Source organism: Gymnoscopelus braueri (assembly GCF_963280865.1).
Source record: "Gymnoscopelus braueri genome assembly, chromosome: 7".
NCBI classification, from domain to species: domain Eukaryota; kingdom Metazoa; phylum Chordata; class Actinopteri; order Myctophiformes; family Myctophidae; genus Gymnoscopelus; species Gymnoscopelus braueri.
The window spans coordinates 25527174-25550887 of record NC_137608.1 but is presented as its reverse complement, the minus strand read 5'-3'; the positions used below and the strand labels follow the sequence as shown (position 1 = coordinate 25550887).

General features: G+C 43.0%; 1 protein-coding gene across 1 annotated transcript in view; it reads left to right on the top strand.

The window, feature by feature from the left end:
- The window catches only part of aopep (aminopeptidase O (putative)), a 109019-nt gene that overhangs the window by 16389 nt on the left and 68916 nt on the right, over window positions 1-23714 (top strand). Inside the window, exons 7-8 of the mRNA XM_080433332.1 lie at window positions 18003-18210; window positions 19530-19636. Of these exons, the coding sequence (XP_080289458.1) occupies window positions 18003-18210; window positions 19530-19636 (315 nt within the window). The remainder of the gene's footprint in view (window positions 1-18002; window positions 18211-19529; window positions 19637-23714) is intronic.

Genomic DNA, 23714 nt, shown 5'->3' with positions numbered 1-23714 from the left:
ACAGTGTGACGGATGGGTCCATTGTATTGTAGTGGGGACGCTGCTGGTGTTGTGTGTGTGCTTAGTGTGCGTGTGTCTCTGTGTGTGTGTGTGTGTGTGTGTGTGTGTGTTTATAATAGAGGAACCAAGAAGCTGGGGGTAATTTCATTTGTCTGGGCAAAGCCAGACGGTTTAATGTCCGTGGGACCTCTGCGCTGAACCGGTCAAAATGAGACATTTGAAACAAAGTGCTGTGAAATGCTCGGTAGTAATGCTTCCGATGTCTGGCTTTGCTTTTAGCCTGGGGGATAGGGACCTTGACTAGGTCCTGGTGAGCACAGTAAAATCCTGAGTGTTAATTTAACTTGTGTAGTGTGTAGATCGAACCTTTCCAGTCTTATACGCTCTCTGAGTTAAATGAGCACTCCAAATTTTACAGTACAGTGTTGTCAAGTACGCACTGCACTGGCTCTGAAAAATGACAAGTTTTGCCTCAGCCTAGCTATGTACATTGTACAAGGTTGAGAACCACTGCCATAGACCATATTCACACAGCGCCCATGTTTCTATGAAGTCAATGAAAGTAGCCACCCCGGGTGGCGGCACTTTCAATGTTAAATTCCAATATGGCCGCCGTGTGAATATGGTCTATAGAGCCTAACCCAGTGCCTAAACTGCTTTAACATTCTAGTCTACATTTACATCTTGGCTGGAGTGCCTTCCTCCTTGAAAGTATGTGTTAACAACACCTGTCATTCTCTCAATTAGGCACCTTGTTGTTCAACAACCCTATCTTTTGTCTTTCTACCACATCTCTTGTCAAAGATAGGCTTCTGAATTCCTCAATGGTTGACCTTATGTCTGTGGCAACCAGGGACGTGCAGAAGGATTTGGAGAGGCAGGGGCTGGAATTTCAAAAGGGCACTTTTTGGATTTTGTTTCACGGACAATTACCATACTTTTAGGCCCAAAAACGATCACTGCGTGCTTAATGAAGTCATGCACCCAACAAGCTTTGAACTGAGCAGATTGGACATTCCGTTCCAGAGATAATGGCCAAAACATCTTGAAAACGGCCACTTTCGCAGATTTTCGATCGCCGATTTGTGGCCATTGTCGCCCGTTTTTCTTTAATAACACGGGCAAGGAAGGTCGTATGGAGACAAACTAGATACCTGAGAAAAGTTCACTTTGAGCTGCATCCAACACATCCACTGGCATTTCCGTCGGCCTTACCGTTAGGCTGCTAGGGGCAGTTGACTTTTTTTTTTCTCCAGTCTGGAGAGGGCACTTTTTTTAGCGACGGGTAAAAGGGCAGGGGCTCAAGCCCCCTTTCATGTCTATGTGTGCACGTGCATGGTGGCAACAGTCCCGGGTGTTCTGAAGGTGCTCTGTATCTCGGGTGTTTCCTGCGAACACCTTTAACCCACAGCATGTACATCAGCAGGCGGGCTGGTCACGTGGCGGTCCAACACATCTAGAGAGAAGGTCTGAAAGTAATCGATGGTAATAATTGCTAAGAAAATAACAGATAGTTATCTGTTATTTTCTTAGCAATTATTACCATGGATTACTTTCACGTTTTTTTCCCCTGATCAACCATTTAAGCCCTATTTTATATTTTGTAGTACAACAGTGTCGTACAAAAATAGCTTATAGTTCTGCTGTTTTAGCTATTGGAAAATGAATCATTCTTTTAAAATTGATTATTTTCAGTAATCTATTAAATTGAGTAGTTCGGTTAACTGTTGCACCCCCCACACTCATGATTCCCGGCTGACAGCCCAATCTCTCCCACCTCCAATCCGTGCCACGTGTCAGAATGATTCTAATATAGCCCAGAGCCGCTTCTACGGTATTTAATGACCGCAGTTTCCATCTCCTCTCCGTCTCTGTCGGCTCTTTTGCGTTACATAACAGAAAGAATTAGTCCATGGTGGTATTGCCCTACAGACATGACTGAAATGACGAATGTAATAGAGCCGTCTGTCCCATCTCTTCTCATTGAGGCTCTAAAGAGAGCATTGCTTGAGTGCCGTGTGGTGAGTGATGGGGTTTACACGCGGATAGCTATAGGGAGACAGGAATGTGGCTTATGTCAAATAAATAGCATCTTGACACACCTCCCTCTAGGCGGATGACAGTGGCTTGTTAGGGCCAGCTCAACATACAGAGTATTGGCATTATCCCAGCGTGTATACTGTACACTGTGAGTGCACTATATTATGAAAAGTGTGTAGTGCATAAAATAGGAGACAGTAGAACATTGTGTCTGTGTGCTTGTGTGGGATTGAGAATCTAATTGAAACCTTGTATCTCCATATTGCAAATCTGTTGTATGCAGTGGTGGAAAAAGTACTCGCATTCTTTACTTAAGTAAAAGTACAAATACTGCAATATAAAAATACTCTGTTACAAGTAAAAGTCCAGAATTCAAAGTTTACTTGAGTAAAAGTACAAAAGTATTGGCATCAAAATGTACTTTAAATACCAAAAGTAAAAGTACTAACTATTTGAAAATAGCCGATATTTGAAAATAGCCGCTCACAACGCGTCGCATCGCGACGCGTTGTGAGCTTGTAGATCGGCTATTTTCAAATAGCCTATGTTTAAAATAGGTTTAAAGTGGTTAATCTATGTTTCATAATATCATAAGTTATATCTGAAAAGTAACTAGTAGTAACTAAAGTTTTCAAATAAATGCAGTGGAGTAAAAGTACAATATTTGCCTCTGAGATGTAGTGGAGTAGAAGTAAAAGTATTGGAAATTGGCAAATACTCAAGTAAAGTACAAATACCTAAAAATTTTACTTAAGTACAGTACTTAAGTAAATGTACTTAGTTACTTTCCACCACTGGTTGTATGTAATGTATGTGTTTTCGTAAATTAATGCCGTACTTCATATTAGAGTGTTGCACAAAAGTAGTGAACATAGCCGATCTACACGTTCAAGCTTGTAGATCGGCTATTTTCAGTATTTTAAATGGTTTTTAACCCATTCAGTCCGGGAGCGCATCCACAAATGTCTTCTAAATCTTAACAGTTTTCTGAAAACCGTATGTTGCTATAATATCAGTGGTTCTCAAACATTTTCATGTCAACGACCCCAGAAATATATATTGTATTTGGTCGCGGACCCCCATCTCAGAATATGTTGTTCCATGGACCCCCCAGAAGCAAAGATTTGAGTTGTTGTTCGCTTTGAAAAATATATATTCAAAGATTTGCATAAATGTTCATGATTTTTCAAAAATGGCAGATCTACAAGCTTGTATATCAACTATTTTTCAATAGCCAAAGTATAAAATAATGGCTATAGCTAAAATCTAAAATGACACAGATCCGTGTTCCCGGATTGAATGGGTTAAAATAATAATAATAAACGCACAGTTTTGGACTTACAAGGTTTCCACCCTACAGCAACGATATGTACAGTAGGCTATAATAGAGGCTGGGTGTGTGAATAATATTATCTTTTGGCCCGGTGGTGTATATAGTATGTGGCATGTTGTGTGACCCATGGCTCGTCTGTGTCGGTGCCCTTTTGGAAATGTCGACGTCTCCTGTGGTGTTTGGGCCAGAGAGCGTACCAGAGGAGATTACCATGATTCACCCACGAGTCGTCGTCTCCACATTCTGAAGCCTGATTTGTGCATTGTTGCGTGTCGGTGTTGTGCAGAGAAAATAGCCTAATCTACAAGCTTGCAGCGCATCGCACCGTGACACATTAGTGAGTTTGTAGATCGGCTATTTTCACCGGGCGAAACCATGGTACGGCATATACATCGAACTCTCTCTCTCCACACACACACACACACACACGCTCGCGTGCACGCACGCACACACACACACACACACACACACACACACACACACACACACACACACACACACACACACACACACACACACACACACACACACACACACACACACACACTGCAATACGTGGACATTCCTTCAGTATGACATCAGGTTGTGGACTGTGGCCCCTGTGGATGTGAGTGCAGTGGGAGGAATGTACTGGACTGTATAACTGGACAGTTTGACTGTTAACATGAGGATAGATCAAACATCTGCTATCATTTCTCAGCTGATACAGACAGACTCACTGGTGCTTTGTGTGTGTGTGTGTGTGTGTGTGTACATGTTTCCTCTCGTGTGTGTAGTTACAGTATATGGCTGAGTTTGCTGTTTGTGTTTTACTATATGGCTGAGTTTGCTGTTTGTGTTTACTATATTACCAATGTATACATCTTTGTTTGTGCATGAGCGTGCACTCTTGAGTCTTGACATGTAATCAGGCCATTCTTTCCTGCCACTTTGTGGTCCTCTGATCTGCTAATAATACAACCGAAGCGCTGGAATTCATCTGGAACGGTTATTTTTTTTGCTTCCCGGAGCTCCATTCCGTTACAAAGCCTTATTAAGCGAAGCCCTGGTTCTAGTTGTGTGGGTTTTTTTTTAAGCAGTGATATTCGCTTATCGCATATTCTATCAGGAAGCATCGGGACTACTGTGGCCTCAGCGGTTTCCACAGCATAATTGTTTTAGATAGGCCGCTTTGTTTCTTAAAAGTACACCACAAACTCTGGTTCCGCTAGCCTTCTTACTTCAGTAGCCATATGGATCCCATCGTTCTGCTCATCAGCAACATGCATACCTGCCCTGCCTTGAAACAGCTGTGTGTGTGTGTGTGTGTGTGTGTGTGTGTGTGTGTGTGTGTGTGTGTGTGTGTGTGTGTGTGTGTGTGTGTGTGTGTGTGTGTGTGTGTGTGTGTGTGTGTGTGTGTGTGTGTGTGTGTGTGTGTGTGTGTGTGTGTGTGTGTGTGTGTGTGTGTGTGTGTGTGTGTTGTTATGTACATTACAGTATGCATGATTTGTAGATTATTAAAAAAAACGAATCTACGTGAAAAAGAATCTAATAGGTTTTCTAAATAAATTAGTCTGATTAACCACTATTTCATACTATGTTCACAAGGGTGTCGTGCGAATTTAGCAGTTGTACAAGCTCGCAACACATCGTATCGCAATGTGTTTTAGGTATTTTAGGTATTTTTGAAATTATTATAATTATTATTATTATTTATTATAATCAATTAAATCGATTAGTTCAATTAACTGTTGCACCCGCAGTTTATTCCAAGATCTTTACACAACAACTAAGTGAAGCCTCTTCTTCGTCTGCCTCCAGACTCACTTCCTTGTTTGTAATGACCCTTGATATCGCTTCTCCGCTATTTATTTTTGGCCTCTGATGTGATGCAGTGTGTCTGGGTGGGGAAACTCTCTAGGGGGCCCCGGCTTGGCCCCTGTGCATGTGATCAGGCCCTACATGGAGTGGCATTTGGCCCGCGGGGCCCCGTCTGGGAGCTGGGAGCGGAGGGCTGATCTGTAGCCAGCCCGGAATGCCAGACATTTGAAGTCAGACTTGTTAAAAAAGAACTGAGGGTGGTAGGAGTTTGGTCAAATAGGCCCCTGTGTCTAAAATAGCCCACAGCCTCTCCATCCGAGAGGGTGGAATGGAGACAAAGTTGATTCCTGTAAGCTGACATTAGCAAAGGCCAGCCCTCTAATCTTTGCACGAATAGAACAGAATGGATGTGTCTGTGTTGCATGCCCTAGAGTTTCTGTCTCTCCCTGCCTGTTGTGTCTGTATCACATGCCTTTGTGCATGCGTGTTCATCAATAATGTTATGCACCTGAGTGCGCGTGTGTGACGTTGGATTGCTTCACCTGCAGTGGAGCGGCAGCATCCGTGCTGGTATGACGATGTCATAACATTTTGCTGCTTGTACCGGTATGAGAGAGTGACACTAAACCCCCCCTTTATTCCCTCTTGATTCTGTGGTGGAGCAGCAGCATCCATGGCTCAGCAGTTACTCTCTGAGAAGTTGTCAACATAGCAGACAGCAAAGATCATCACTCTCTGACGTGACAAAGGATGCTCTCTCTCCCTCTTTTCTCTCTTTCTCACACACACACACACACGCACACGCACACGCGCACACACACACACACACACACACACACACACACACACACACACACACACACACACACACACACAAACACACACACACTCCAGTCTCGCTTAAAGAAAAACCCTTCTCACTTGACTCTCGTACACCTCCCAACACACAGCCGATGCTCTCGTCTGTCTCCCTCGTCCCCCTCTCTCGCGGGCTGTTTAAGCAGTGTCCTAGCTGGGAGCAGATCTGGGCTGGGGATGTCAATTACAGGCCTATGATAGGGGGCCCTGTTGCATTATGCATGGAGGTGTCCCACTGGGGGGACAAATGGCCTCCAGCCGGAAGGATGGATGGAGGGATGAATAATGGATGGGAGAGGTGGAGAGACGGAGGACCGGAACACTATTCCAATCTGTGTCTCGTCAAATCAAAACTTTGCCCCAAACTCACACCTTCCTTCTGAAGCAGGAAGGGGGCCGAGCTACCCAGGGTGACTGGTACTGTAGTTGTGGATGGTTTGGTTGATGGAAAAAAAGCACAGGAGGGTTTTAATCAGTACTTCAGAGTGGGTAGAGACCCCACTGTGGCGCTTCCATCAAAAAGGTCACATAAGGTGCCCTGTCTGTTGTTCCACGTGCAGACACACTGCCATGATGATGATCCGTTTGGTATTCCGTTTTTTAACCCATTAAGGCCTGAGGTTCGGATTCTGCAAAATGTCTTCTAAATCCTTTGCCCGCGGACCCGCATCTCAAAATATTCTGTTCCAGGGACCCCCAGAAGCAAAGATTTGAGTTAAAAACGTTCGCTTTAAAAGAATATATATATTCAAAGATTTGCACACATTTTCACGATTTTTCTAAAATAGCAGATCTACAAGCTCGTATATCTGCTGTTTTTGAATAGCCAAAGTGTAAAATAATGCTTTTTAGCTCAAATAAAAAAATGACACAGGTTTTATCTGAGTGGTAAACACCCCTCAGATAAAGCATTTTCACATCCCTCTATAGGGGGAGATGTGGTGGGAGTTTGACGATCCCACAGCCAACGATGTACAGGTGTCATATTTTACTAGTAGATGTCCGGTATTTTTTGTTGTTCCCAGCTTTATGCCGATGACACGGTCATCTATACTTCCAATTCAGATTCATCACAAATTCAAGTTTCTCTTCAGCATGATTATAACATTCTACAAAACCGGCTCTTACTTAACAAATTACTGCTTAATAAGTCAAAGTCTTTTATTGGCCTTCAATGGCCATCTTTAAATGTAAGAAGACACACTCACTGGCTTCAACATGTATTCAAATGTACAGTATTTATTTCAGTCCATACCTCCATACCTTAAACGCTATTCAGTCCCCATTCCTACAACACATCATACCAGACACACTACTCAGGTTTACTTTTCTGTTCTTCTTGTCAGTAAGGAAATTGGTAAACATGCCTTTATTTTCAAAGCTCCTTCAGACAGGAATCATTTACTGGCCAACATCAGATCCATCTCTACATTCCCAGTTTTTAAACGTGCTTGTTTTTCAAGGTTCGCACTGGTTATAAATGGTAAATGGTGCATTTATATAGCGCTTTTATACAAGGCGCTTTACATAGATTGTGCATTACATTCCTACACCGATGGCGGAGGAAACCATGCAAGGCACCAACCCACTCATCGGGAGCAATTAGGGGTTCAGCGTCTTGCTCAAGGACACTTCGACACTAACTCTGGGGGAGCGCCCCAGCCCGGGATCGAACTGGGAACCTTGCGGTTTCCAGTTCACTCTACCGGCCACTCTACCCCTGAGCCACTGCCGCCCGGTTATTGTATGTGTTTTTTTGTTTTGTCTATGTATGTAGGTAATGGTGTGTCATTTGTTTTTATTTTTGTCTATTTCGTATACATGTAACGACTGTAACATGTTTTTATGTTGGGACCCCCTTGAAAACGAGATGGTACATCTCAAGGGGTTTATCCTAATAAAGAAACTTGAATCATTTTACAGACTTCTCATGGATGTTAATTTCGCGAGGCGTCAAACAACAAATCTATGTTGTCTGGTGATGAGCCTGAACCTGATAGAATTCTATCTACTTTGAGCCTTCATAAAAGGTAAAATGGTTCAGTAAAATGGTGCATTTTACCATTGGCTTTAGTAAGCCTTTTATGAAGGAGAAACCTATATGGATATTATATTCTCCATGTGTCATGATGCACAGCAGTTTTGTTGGATACAAGCACTTAACCATTTTCACATGTGGGTTAGAATGCATAAAACACATGCTAAAATACGTTTTCCAGCTTGAGGGATTCATAGGATGGTTACAGAAGGCTTGCACTGGTGTTCTTTTATTTGAATAATTTGAAGCGTTCGGGAAGCCTAGGTTTATGCATATTTCTCCTTATTGCATTTAGTGTTGCTTGAAATATGACCAATGTGTTTTGACTGTTGCTGAAAACAAGTCAATTTCCCGGATTTCCTTGGATTGAAAATATGAAATTTTGGGTGGAAAATATAGCACCCTAGTTTTATTCATAAGAGGTTTAGTATTTAAGATGTGATTTCCATTTGCCTGTGAGGAAACGCAACAACTGGCTTGGAGATCAACTGGGAAATCACAGTGAAGATCATGAAGTTTGCTACGTGTGCAAACTTTATGATCTTCACCGATACAAACTACTTCACAAGAACAATGACCAAAAGATTTGCGGAAAAACATATTTTTTTAATGCAACGATTATCAACCAGAATGCAATTTCACGGTAGTGTACTTCCTGGTTTTACAGACAAGATGCGAGAAAAACAAGGCAGACGAGGAAAACATTCTACCTGGTAGGTGTAGATATTAAGAAAGGGGAATTATTCAAATGAGTCCCTGTGTATTCTCTGCATGAATGTGTGTGCCAGTATGCACCTACTGTATGATTGCCGACATGAAAACAGGCAACAAGAATGACATAGATCAAACAAAATGCATTTTTTACTACATAAAAGGCAAGTAATAATAATATGATGAGAAAAAAACAGCTATGTACAGTATGTTGTGTTTTCCTTGATGTTTAAACATGAATTCATGATTCAAAAAAATAAAATTGATCTGGTGGTGGGTGGAAAGTCTGGGTGGATTTCTGTTTCCTTTTAAGATAACAGATGCTAGCACTATAATCTCTTTTGAAAGGGGCAATGACATCCAATTTGTGTCATTGCCCCCTTTCATCCAACTTGTTTTGTTATCACTGTTAGTAAAAAAGAATAAAATCATTGAAGCACATGGATCATTAACGATGTAACTTGGCTCCTTGAACAACATGGTGTCAAAATAATAGCCTGGTGATCAGAGCATCCTCTGAGTGCACCATCATCCCCAGCAAAGGTGGTTGAATTCAGACCATTGGAGGGCAAACTATGAGTGTATACCCTCAGTGCATGCTTGCATGCGTGTGCACTTGTGTGTAGGTCCCTGTCGTCACCTGATGTCAGTCAGCAAGCTAGTTATTGTGAAAGGTGCTGTTGTTATGTACCACCAACATGGTGGGATGACACTATTCGTCACCGTAGTGACGGATTTCGACTCCCTCAGAGGAGCATGTGTGCAGGCGCCATCCCTGAAAGACTGTCTTTGTGTTTCGCACGCACGTACGCACGCACACACACAGCACTGTAGGAACTGACAACAAAGGCGTGTTTATCCAATTGTGGTCGAATAAGATTAGGCTACAAAGAAACTCATAAAGCTAATGTTAGCATCTCCTGCTCTAGTGAGAGCCTTTGTTTGTGTAATCAGGAAAAACACAGGATTAGATTTGTCTGGGATGCTGTCTCGGAAATGATGCCCAAAAGGACCCCATTGTATGATGTTGACATGTTCTTAAATAACGGAGGGCAATGGCCTGACTTCTATCTGATAAAACAGTCCTCAGGGAAATAAAGACTAGTTGTATTGTTCACATATCCGATTTTGTTTCCCACTAAAATAAGCTGTCTGGCACACCCAGCCTAGCCTACGTCTGTATACTGTACACTCTTTTCCTGTATAATTGACTTAGCTTGTCACAATAATTGGGTTACAGCGAGGAAAGAAAATACCTCCTCTGTTGCCTAGTGTTTAAAGATGCTGATCTTTCCTTGAAGAGTGCAACTCATTTTTATAGTTTGCTGTAATTCATCAAAGGCGGCGATCAGTGGGCTGGGCTTATTGTAGCTATGGGAGTAGAATATCCATTCGACAGGTGGATTCCGGTGCTGTATTGTTAGACAGACAGAGGAAACAATAATAAGAAAACAATGGTTCAACAATTGGGACCATCTTTTTAATTCCAAGTGAAGATAGCTTGACGTTTTAAGTTTATACAGAAATGTTATAGTATACTGAGCAAAGCATTGTTTAGTACAAGTTACATATTAATTAATTAAATAAATTAAATAATTAATTAATTAATTAATTAATTATAAAAAAAAGCTTTTACAAACTTCCTGTGAGCATTCTCCTGAAATGTTGAGCCAGATATATTTGTGTTGTGGTGTAAATGGATCATGAACACATTTTTGACCAGTTGCAGGCCAATTTGGAAAACCCTTTGAAATGTTTCTCCTCTTCTCATGTGTTTTCCAAAGCGAGCTGCAATTTGCCATAAATTTTCGACCATGTCAGGTGAATGGTCGTTGGAACACTAAACTTGTAGAGAGTTTGAATAGAACCCTTGACAGTCTAGTGCTGTTATATGAGCCAGGAGAGAGAGAAACCATTCATTCGCACCTCTGTGACCCTTCTCCCATTCTCCTGTTGAAGAATAGCCTGCCTCTCTCATGCATAGCCAGCCCCAAGCCCCTCGAGGCACCCAGGGCCTGTTACATAAGACAGGAGCAAAGAATGCTCCAGAAAGGTCTTCAGCCATGACCTTGGCTTTGACAAAGTGCTGCTATTGGTCCTGTTCTGCCAGTGCTGTCTCACAGTTACAAAAGAGAAGGCAAACATCTCCAGTGTCTGTGTCTGTGTCTAGCAGACACAGTCTGGATGAATGTATTTGAATATAGGGATGCGTTCATTTTCTAATATTCAAATAGTCATGCCAGTCTCCAGATTAGATTTCCATTTTTCAAATGTGTGTGTGTGTTGCGTGCGAACCTGTCCACGGGCCAATGCAATGCTGTTATTATAGGCTATGGTGGTGAATGGTGTCCTTTTGATTTATTGTCGGTCAGCTGAGCTGCTCAATGTTCTGAAGGATTATCTTAAGTGCCTATTTATGTGCAATACTTTTTTATTTGAATTATACATTTATTAAAAACCAATTGCATTTTATATGTGAAGGTAAAATATTCCAATATTTGTTAAGACCAGTAGAATATTCAGAAATTAAGTTTTGTGTAAAGCACTTTGAAATACCTTGTTGTTGAAATGTGGTATACAAATGAACTTGCCTTGCATTTGGCCTAGAGCAGTGACACCCTGTGATTCAGAATGGGGTTATTATAAAAATGGATGTTATATACCTTGTAGCCTATAATATTTTGTATTGGTTTGGACAACTCTCTTTGCCCAAATGCTTGTTGTGATTTGGCACTATAATAAAATCAAATTTAATTGAGCTCTTGCAGCATCACTGAATTGTAGTAGACTTAGAGTGTGAATGAGAGTCGTGATCGTTCCAAACCCATTTCAAGTTGTTCTCCCTTGGCAAGCTAGTCACTGTGTGTGTTTAGTGAAAATATCTTCCAAATGCTAATCCAACCTGACATTTTCCCCTTTGATAAAGAGGAAAGGGAGTGTTGAGAAGGTGAAACACACATAATAAAGGTATAAAGGAAAAGCAACATCCACATTTACAGAGAATTCACTAATTCACATTTGTAAACCATTATAATGGAATCCCTGTTATTTCCTCTCAGTTCTGATTGGCTCAAAGCTTTGATAAGTTACTCTTATTGGCTGAAAGGTTCCATAAGGCTGTTAAATGTCTGTTCGTGTTCAGCAAAACACACACTCACGCACAAACATAATGTAAAGGTTGCTTAAGGCGTCTCTCTGTGGAAACAAACATATCCCTATGCCACTTATCATGTGCATTGTTGAATTTGTCAAGGTTGATCAGATTTCATACCTAAAAGACTATAAAAGCACATGCACAAACCAAACCAACACGCCTATGAGGTATGTGAATTCTAATCTGACTCAGGCTATATTTTTCTTTTTTCTTTTTTTTTCTATGGGAAGACAAACAGACGTGTATCCTCAGCTAACCTTTTCACAGCAGTCTGAAAACTCAACCTTTTCTGACTCCAGTTTGTCCCCTAGCACTTATTTCTTTGCATCTGCACTTGTTGACTTGTTGTCAGATGCATGTTGTTCACTTGTTCACAGATGCTAAGTATGTTATTTAGATGCTAGATGTCTTTCCTGCTATCCTAGTTACTTTGTAGCACGTACAGCAGTGGTTCTTAACCCATTAAGACCTGAGGCCGATTCTACAAATGCGTTCTAGGGTTAAAGTGGACCAGGGTCCTTTAGGGTGTTCCAGGGCGTCCCCAGCAAAATGAGGAACAGCTTAACCCCATTAAAGGTATCATGACATTCATTTTCACTTTTTTTATTTTCAATGTTTTATTTGGGGTTTTATGACCTCAATTACACCCAAAAAACCTGAACTTAGAACATTCAGTGGATTTTCTGTGGTCTGGGGTTTTCTGAATAATTAGGCTGAAAAGTAATCTGAGCTTGGCCGTTCGACAGTGAGGTCACAGTCGATTAATCCCGCCCACTCTCCTCCTCGCCCCTCCCCTCCCCTATCCTTTCCTTTGGGGGGGGCGGAGCAGAGGCGATGATTGACAGGCAAAATCCCTCACCAGCGACACCCGCAGGCAAAGATTTCTTTTTTCATTGCAGTTGAAAAGGCTTTAGAAATGTGAGAGAAAAACACCTGCCATGGATCACTGGAATGGAATTTTCACTTAAAACTTTTTGTACACTTTTGAAGGACCAGGACAAAGACTTTGAATGTGGTGTAAAAGTGAATGTCATTAAACCTTTAACCCTATTTTATACTTTGGTTATTCGAAAAATAGTCCCATCTTCATGCTGACAACGTGACGCATTGTGACAATGCGTACAACGGGTATTGCATAACCGGGTGGGGAATGCATTCCCAACGTGCATAATTCCTGATGTGCATTGTTCCCTATTAGGCCGTCTAGTTTTGAAAAAAAACGTTTGAATAATCTCTCTATAAATGCATGACATCTCTACATGTGTGTGCATCTGTTCTTCACGCATCTCAAGAATGGTTTTACAGATCGGCTTCAAACTTGCCGTGTGTATCATCGGGGAGTGCGGTGCCGGGTGGGAAGTCTGTCGGATCAGTGGTTCCTCCAAAAAAAAAACCCTAGGCAAACATACAGTAAATGACTGCAGGGGCATGCGTTCCCAATGGGTATCTCCCTAGTTTAGATTTCGCTTTTTTTTTTACACACATATCTTCTGGCTGTCCCTGGCACAGACCCCCATCTTTTCAGAGGGGGGTCTGTGGCAAAATGCATATCAATTTGGTGGTCCATGGCATGAGAATGTTTGAGAACTACTGACGTACACTACTAGTTTTCTTAGCACTCCAGTTACTTGAATGCTTACCCTGTTGTTTGTTGACTTGGTTCTTGCCGCTTACTCCAGACTTGCACTTTGTAAGTCGCTCTGGATAAGAGTGTCTGCTAAATGCCTGAACTGTAACCCACACAGCTACTACTTTCCTAACACAATTTTGTTTTTAAATGAGATTTCCTGGTGGGTTAAGGGAAGGGTGAAGATCAAACCTAGGCTTCAATTCATGTCCTTTGTTGCATGCCATGCGCTCTCTAGTCTAACATCTCTGCTTTGTTTACCCTTTAAGTAAGGAAGACGGGTCATTAAAAAATTAGGAGCAAGTTAAGGGTTATGTTTTCAATCATATTTAGCATGAAAATTATAGCTTGAGGGGTTTAGGTGATAATGTCTGCAAACTGTGTGGAAGTGAAGGAAAGGAGACCTACTGTATAACCCTGCCAAATAAAACCAAAAACATCTGACTAATGCTGCAAGACTTCAGGCCTGCATGGGGATGAATGTGAAGATATTTTTAGTGTATGATGACAACGTTCTGGAATATAACCCGGTAAACGGTGTATTTTTTTTAGATGATGCTATGGATTAAAGGTAAACGGTGGGTAATTTCCTGATAATTGAGTTCCAAGGAACATTCAGTTCTTGCTTGATGTTAGTTCAGGTTGGGGGTTTAGTGAGGTTTTGTTGAGACAGTTCGATGACTAAACTGTCCTAAACGCAGTAACAGAATAAAGTGGATGGAGGAAGATGCACACGGTGTCCCACACAAACATACACAAGCATGAAGGCATGCATGAAGAACACACATGGCTGTTGTGGTATCTGAAAACCACAGACTTAAAGGTTTCTATTGCTTTTGTAGTTGCCAACAACGCCATATTGAAGTTAAGTTTGTTGTCCCAGAGATGAGAATGAATGGTTGTAGAATGAAGGAGTCATCACTAGTTAGTGAGGTTTCGTTGCTTCCAGTTTATTGCATAGTACAAAACAGCTTCCTATGGGGACCCTGAGGTCCCCACCACACCACACAACAGCCTGCCGGCTGCTGAGTCACACACACACTAAGATGCATTTCGGTACAGTTTATATAACAGAGAGATCTAGAGAAGGTACATGTGGGTGTGTGAGCTTCAAAGGTGAGCCCCCCCACCCGGCACAAACAATAGATCACCCTTCGAGCCCCCGATTCAATTTGCACCTGTATGAAGCAGGAAAGGGGAAGGAGACAGATGCATAGACCTCTGTCTCCCAGCTAAACAACAAAGAGAATGTTTAATTGTAACCCCCAACCAGCTCAGACCAAAAGGCACCTCTGAATACACTCTTGTGTCTGACAGTAGGCTACCTGTAGACTTTAAATAATACTAACAAATATGTATGTTATGTTATCAAATATACTACATTCCCCCCATGAGAGACATTAAACGTCTCTCACAAACACGTATATTTCAAAAGAAACACAAAGAATCCGCCCCCCATGAAAAGCGACCGGAACACCAACCAGGAAAAAAGTAAACATTCAGGAAAACTAAAACAGCAAACAACATCACACAGAACAATGCACATACAAAAACCAAGATTACATAGTACAGCGACACGGTGAATTACATCAAATAGACACCCCCAAAACTAATTAGCGTGCAGGATCCCTCTGTTAGCCTTTTAAACTCCAGGATAAAACATTACACAGCCCCCACCCAGTGGAAGCCGACAGCACACAGTCGAATCACGCCCACCAAGCGATAGCACCACCCCCCAAGATCAATGTCCCCCTCGCCCAGTCACCAAAACATACTCAAAGATAGCCTAATTCTTATCCCTAAGTTTTACACCGTACCATCAAGCATATATGACAACTACCACGAAAGTGCCCACACGGAAAAAAGAAGGCAGCGTACCCCCCAATAAAACAATAATCCACAAAGTAAACTCACATTAAACACAGGAGACCAGAAAGTAAAAAAATACCCTCGCACCACTTCCCATGGCAGCCACAGCCCCATAGTTTAACCCACCCTTATCACAAAAACACAACCCCAGGTCCCATATGCGCAGTGTCCCGTTCGATAATGTCTCTCTTGCAGTCTCCCTCAATGTCATCTTCTCACCCAGCCGTGCTCCAACGCCGTACCCAGATTTTCCAACAGATAGCTGCATGTTTACAACAGAGCGCTCCACTCGCGATCGCTGAAGATGTGTTACCACACTCTTCACGAAGAACCCCATCATCGCAAGTCCTCCGCTCTGCCGGCACCCGCTGTCCTCTCCCCACAACATACCCGCCACGAAGAAATTCGACACACCAATTTCTCCGCTCTGCCGTCTGCACCGCAGCGCGCCCTTCTAACGATCGCAGAAGATATGTTGAGCAGCCAGATGAGTCGTCCAGCCGTCCTAGATCTGGTCATGAAGTCCTCTCCTTGTAGATTCTCGAAAAGTTGTCGTCATGCCGTCCCGATGTCCCGCCGCACGTTCTTTCGACGCCTGGCTCAGCATCCCTGGAGACTCGCGCCCCCCAAAAAAAACAAAAACCAACGCGACTGCCGACTTTAACGCCATAATGTGGTATCTGAAAACCACAGACTTAAAGGTTTCTATTGCTTTTGTAGTTGCCAACAACGCCATATTGAAGTTAAGTTTGTTGTCCCAGAGATGAGAATGAATGGTTGTAGAATGAAGGAGTCATCACTAGTTAGTGAGGTTTCGTTGCTTCCAGTTTATTGCATAGTACAAAACAGCTTCCTATGGGGACCCTGAGGTCCCCACCACACCACACAACAGCCTGCCGGCTGCTGAGTCACACACACACTAAGATGCATTTCGGTACAGTTTATATAACAGAGAGATCTAGAGAAGGTACATGTGGGTGTGTGAGCTTCAAAGGTGAGCCCCCCCACCCGGCACAAACAATAGATCACCCTTCGAGCCCCCGATTCAATTTGCACCTGTATGAAGCAGGAAAGGGGAAGGAGACAGATGCATAGACCTCTGTCTCCCAGCTAAACAACAAAGAGAATGTTTAATTGTAACCCCCAACCAGCTCAGACCAAAAGGCACCTCTGAATACACTCTTGTGTCTGACAGTAGGCTACCTGTAGACTTTAAATAATACTAACAAATATGTATGTTATGTTATCAAATATACTACACTGTCACATGGCGTCACTGAGACTATAGTCTCCTCTTTAATGATAGGTGCAGTGCATTCCCTCTATAACGTCTTTGATCTCTTTGCAGGGTTGATACCTATGTCTGCACCTCTATGTCTCTGTATCTCTTTCTCTCTCTCATAATGTGTTCATGCATATTTACAGTTGTAACTGATTACTGTTCCTCATCCTCTCTTCTCTGTTTTGCTCCTTACTCCTCTTTTTGGTACCTTAATAATATAATATGATACATTTTATTTATATAGTACTTTTCAAAAACAGGTTTACAAAGTGCTTCACATACAGGAAAAACAAACTATCAAGTAAAAGTTTGTCTGCTGATCTACGATTACAGGGGGGGTGGGTGGGTATGTAAGGAGTCAGACCAGTCCATCATTTACCCGTCGGAATGTGGCAGTTTTGTCAAAATGTGGGCTTTTTGCTAGCCTTGTTCCCAGCCTTACTCATCTGCGAAGAGAAAAGCCTGGTCACGACCTAATGCAGAGAGTGTCTATAGGGGCGGGACTTCTGTCAGACGTACTTCCCCCGGAAACGATCTTTTTAGACCAATCACAACACTCGTTTCATTCACAGAGAATGTTAACAGATTTGTAAAGCCTCAACGTCACTTCCTTGGGCGGTACTTCCGCCAAATTCCGGTTTGGTACTTCCGTTTAGACACTCAACCGGCTAGGTCTATTGCCCAGCGTGGTGTTTCGCAGGACCTTTTGATGATCGGCTCCGATGGTCCGAAGGACAGCCAATGACAGAACGTTTTGTCCCATGGCTGGGAGGGCAAGCGTCACATATCCCTCAATCCTCGTTGGCTCGTTGGATCCGGGCTGGAGGCCAAGCCTCCAGAACCCAGTGTTTGCATTGAAGCGCATTGGACATGCTGGCCATTCATATGTACTGCAGCTGGGGCCACTGTACGTGAACGAGCGAAAACGGTTTCGACCAATGGGCTCGACTCACAAGCTTGCGCACGGGGCTGCGCACGGAGCTGCGCACCGAGGTGACGCAAAACGCGTCGCAGAAGCCCCAAATTGGCCTCGCCCATCACATTTCTCAACCCGGAAGAAGGGGTGATTTCGGCCCATGTGCTGGGAGAGCAATTCAATGCATTCCGTGAATAATAATATTCCATACTTCCGACTACTGTGAAGTGCGACCGTTTGCTCCGGATATCACTTCACAAATTTCCCCACGATACCAATATCATCCAGGAGCTCACCCACAAATAACACATGTCATTTGTTCTTGTTAGCTTTCTTCTTCATGTCTCTCTCCCCTCTCTCTCTCTCTCCCCCAGTCCCCATATTGTGTTTCTCTCCCAGAGCGTGTTGTGTGCTGATGGTGCCGGTGAGAGGGGCCAGGCTCTGTGTGGTTCCAGGCTGTGCCATGAGCTGGCCCACTCGTGGTTTGGCCTGGCTATAGGAGCAAGGGATTGGACTGAGGAGTGGATCAGTGAGGGCTTTGCCACCTACCTGGAGGACATAATCTGGGCCCAAGCTCAGCAGGTATTAGAATTTGCCCAAGATGGTGACCACCTAACGAGGGGGCATTCAACGGTTTACTGCATTTACTGTGTGTCTATGCGGCGTGCTACCAACTGAAACTGCACCACTCTTTCGATCCAGTAATCTAAACAGGCAACGTTGCTTCAACATGTGTAATCACATGGTATGCTCTCAGATTGGTTCAAGCTGTGGGAAGTTCCACGGTATTGCATTTCAAGCTACAGTATTCTATGCTAGCAATATGTGTACTGAAATATCACTGAACGCTTTATGTAGCCATCGCTAAGTCAGTTTCCTGATGCCGTCTTGAAAAGATCGCCCATTGGAAAGCAGCTCTCTATCTCAGTGGTAACAAGAAAGGAAACATCATTAAAAAACAATATCAAGACAGATTACGTTCATGTTTGTGATGTTTATATGGTAGTCTCCTTCATCGTCTGCCTCTCATTCAGCATCCCAAACCACTGACACATGATCCTCTCGATTTGGGCAAGTGCTACGGTACAGTTACTCTGGCAAACTCACTTTGACATGCTAAAGTTTAATTGCCGCCCTTTTTGGTCCCAAACTTTCCCAAGTTTCCCAAGAGCGACTCTTGTGTAGCTGGAGTTCCATGTTGACTGTCATCAGTACGGAACATTAAATTCCAACATGGAACAGACTAACAGAGTAGCAGGCCCTGTGTTTATCTGTGTCTATGTATGTTTCCATCATAAAGACAGTGGAAACGCAGAAACAGATGATTTAGGTGGGGCAGGGTGTGATGACGTTCAGGGTTTTCATGTCACTACAGATCTAATACTCCCATTTACAATTACTTTAACACACCGTCTAGAATTACCCAGAAATGTTTCTCCCACGTCTGTGCTATTAAATCATGTGACTTTCCGAAGGGACAGCTACACAGTAAAATCCATAGTGTTCATTTAACTGTGTAGAGACTGCCATGTTATTGGTGCCTATAGGTGACCAACAAGGAAAACACAGTGACACAGCTGGTACCCTGTACTAATTTAGCATATTTATAGTTTTTTTTCTCCATTCAAACAGTCAGTGGTGGAAAAAGTATTACTCTTGTTTTTTGTTGTAAAAAAAAATTGTACTTAAGTACAGTCCTTAAGCAAATGTACTTAGTTACTTTCCACCACTGCAAACAGTAATAATGTGGAATCTATCTGAATGTTTTTGCTTTGTTATGTCTATTGTTCTCAATCATTCTCCTACCCCTGCTACCTCCTACACTTTCTTTCCACCCACCCACCCCTCTCTCTCTCCCTCCCCTCCCCTCCCCTCCATCTCTCCTGTCTGCCTATCTTCAGCTCTCCCCATTAGAGACAGCAGAGCAGTGTGACCTGAAGGCACTGCTGAGGTGGAGGCGACTCTCTGACGAGCTGCACAACTCGGAGGAGCAACTACAGGTCCTTAGGTGTGTGTGTGTGACTCATTGATCAAACCAACAGTCAAGTCTAATGGACTTCCACTGGTAAGATTGTTAGGCTGACGGGTACATTATCATGACGGCATGGTTTTGGTCATGATTTCTGCAAGGCCGCGTGGACCATAAATAATGGAAACTGCTGAAATGGTTCCTGATAAATTCTTATTAACTTGATAAAATGACAGATCACATCGAGAGCTGGACTCAAACTCACACTTCTGCAGTTGCTTGTTATGCAGCATGATCTGTTGCGGGGCAGGAAATATAATATATGTGGACCTTATTAATCCTGCAGGGGAAATTCGGTTTCAGTTTCACCCAGTTGTTGGCTGCTCAGGTGGTCATATTGTGGGGGAGCAGTTAGGGCTTAAGTGTCTTGCTCATGGACACCTCAGCCTGGCTGAGATAATAATCGATAGTTGCGGCCCTAATTGCCATCCTGGCTAATCAAATGAAACGGCACACTGGTGCACATACTGTTCATACATTCTTTGCTCAGTGGTTATCCTTATATTCTGATAACCCAAAGCCTTTGAGTTGCCACCATACGGAAATGGCTGCTCATGGGAAATCTCTCTAAATAACAGAGCTTGCTTTCCACAGTGCTCTTGTATAGTACCAGCTCATACTATTACACACCTCATTTCCCGTGTCAAAGTAATGTGTCATCAAATGCGGGGATGACTGTTACTTCAAATGTCACGGTAGCCACCGAGCGCAGTGAGTGTTTTATTTATTTATTTTTGATTATCTTTGTGGCCACAGGTTTATGCAGAGCACATGTGCCCTCCCCTCACCGAGCCCAAACATAGTTAACATTCATGAGAAATGGTAGCTACTCAGTGCTGGCTTCTGGGCTCCCTCAAGAGTACCCATCCAAAAAGTTCCACCTTTTTTAAGTTGGAGGCCACCTTAGGTTACATTCGCCTTTAATTAAGTCTGTACAGGTATGTTGAATTGCTTTTGGGGCAGAATGAATTTGTGTGTGTGTGTGTGTGCGAGCGCTGGCGTATACGTATGCATTCACATTCCTAGGATGCAGGTGTGGCAGGTGTGGCCACACGATACATATCCAGGTGTAATGTACTGTCATGTCTATAGCACACTCATGCACATGCCCATGCACAGACACGCGTGCGTACGTACACACACACACACACACACACACACACACACACACACACACACACACACACATATCACACACACACACACACACACACACACACACACACACACATATCACACACATATCACACACACACACACACACACACACACACACACACACACACACACACACACACACACACATATCACACAATCACTCTCCATCTTGACAGTGTGGGACCAACACCCAGGTTGTTTTATCCATGGTGGAATCACAGTGTCACCAGGGGGATTATGGGTTCAAGCCCCAGTCAGGCTGTCTCAGGGTTTAACTATTTGAGGTTAGAAATTCTGGAACATAGTTCCTTCTCTAAACAAAAACAGCTCACCACATGTAGAAAAGGTTTGCTGCTGACTGCTAGACATGCACAACAGGACAGCAAAATCAATATTGCATTGATTTCATGGCACTTATACTTGGCGCTGGCTTCTAACTACGGTGCCTCACTAATGATGTGCTCTTAACACAATGTCAACACATGTTAGACACACTTATAGATGGATGCAATTTTAAAATATTTATAATCTGACTCAATTCAAAGTCCCTGCACTTCTAATTGCTGCTGAATAGGGCTGCATACTGCTCCCAAATCTAATGTTAACTGTACTTGGCAGTATTCAATCCATCATCAGTGAATTAGTTAGATGTCACATTATGCAGTGCCACTGTCCTATGCAGTCGTCCTAATATTTGGTATTATTAAACAAAGAAGTGTATTGTAAGTGTTAAAATGATGTTTTTCTGTGGATGTGCCCAGCAGTTCATTAAGAACACCAGCTTGGGACCTTAGGACCACCCACTTCATACAGTGCATAGACACTGAGGAACTGCCTTTATTTTTACGATGTGATTCGTTATTGATATTAATGTGATGGGTGGTATAGGTCTTGATGCGTCAGAAGTCCAGTCTCTTTCTACTTGACAGAGAAAAAGAAAGTAAAAATACACAGGGAAGACATCCTCGCACATTTTAACTACACCGGGTTGCTAGACTAGTAACGTCGACTCCATAGACTAATGACAAACAGAAAAAGTACCAACATTGTGGCACTGCCTCTTTAAGGTGTATCATACCTTTATGTCTGCACTTGGGGCTGGAGTATGATAGAGAATACAATAATATAATTTGCTTTAAAGTGTAACCTATGCATATAAAGGTAATGGTAATTTCAGTACTTAAAGTGTGATAAAAAAAAACAAGAACAACCAGGTGCTCACAGGAGATGGAAGGTAACTATAGTAAACCATTGTCAATGGTTCTCAGAGATCAAAACATGTGGAAAAACAACAGACGATTCGGGCACTCAGGAGTAAAAAGGAGGAACAGTCTTGTTCTTTCACTTAAAGTGTGATGTTTGTTATTCAGTGTGAAATACCATATTTGTGAAAGGGGTGAAGACTACAATTTTATTTGTCTTAGATATGTGTGAAGCTGCGTATTAGTGAAAGGGTTAAATGTGATAATGGCTTATAATGGATGTCTGTCTGGAAGTGGATCAGGGTGTTCCCCTATGAGGCAGCCCTGAGGGCCATTATGTGGATCAGGGTTGGATTTCTCCACACCTGACAGGGTTAAATCAACAATGTAAAACTACAATCGGGGGGTGGGGGGGGGGATTCCATCAAAATACACACACATGCGTAGTTGCGTACATACATTTTTGTTACGGATTATGTTGTTCAAAGACACATTAGCACTGTATCCACATATAATTACATATATTATTTCTGAAGAAAGAAACATTTCACGCCTTGGGAGCGTGTTGGGGCATAAAGGAACGCTGTGCTTACATGCGCTCATGAGTGTGACAGAATTGCATCCAGTTTTTGGCTGAAATAATCCTTTTTGAATGGCAGGCCCACAACCGCAATGTCTGTTTTTTGAGCCTTGGCATGCAGTTGTTTTTTGTTATTCTCTAGTGGTATCGCTAATGTAACTATTGGTCTGAACATGGGGTGCATTGGGAGGTCACACGTACCCAATCATTCAGGCTGCTCCAAGGTTGGGAGCAGGCTTTGGTACATACACAAAAATATACTGCATGTTTAATATACTAATATACTCTATACTTGGTAAACTCATATTTAGATGAGCGGCGTCGGCTCCGTACTTGGCTCTATTTTTTCCTCCTCTACACCAAATCTCTTTGCCTAACATTGCCGAGCTTTAAGCTCACAACGCGTCACGTGTTCTACAAGCAGCTCTACAACGCATTGTGACACGTTGTGAGCTTGTAGATCTGCTATTTTTGGGTGAATGTCCCCCCCCCCTCCCCCATAATCTAGGGTTCACGTGGTTACATTAACACCGAGGGTTTTACTGTGTGCAGTAGGCGTATACATGTGGGTTTAGACTGCCTGCATGTCACAAGTCCTGATCTGGCTCCACTGTGCTCTGTTTCAGCTGCGGTGAAACATGATCTGAATAAACACCGCTTGGTTGTCACAGTGCACAGAGAAATATTGAGAGAGGGCATAATGTACAGACGCACACGTACGCACGCACACATACAGTACAGTGCACGCCTACTGTATACTCTTCTTGATGGCACACACACTGTGACACCCGACACCTCACCAAGGACCACACACACACACAAGCACGTACAACCACCCCTATTACCATGCACACGCAAATGGATGGATGTGCGCGCACACATGCTAAATGGCAGGTTGTACTTTCCAAGTTCAGTGGGTCACTATCAACGCCTCCTGAGCCAGCAGGGGCCTCGGGGGGGCTGGTGTTTATCAGTCCATTTCAGATGAGTTATATTTAGGGCACACCGGGCCAGACACCATTCTCCCTGCTGATTTACTGGGCTGCTGGGAGCGCTGCTCTACCTTATCCGGTTTCCACAGTCAACCCAGCGTAATTTGTCAGGATATGGCTCACAG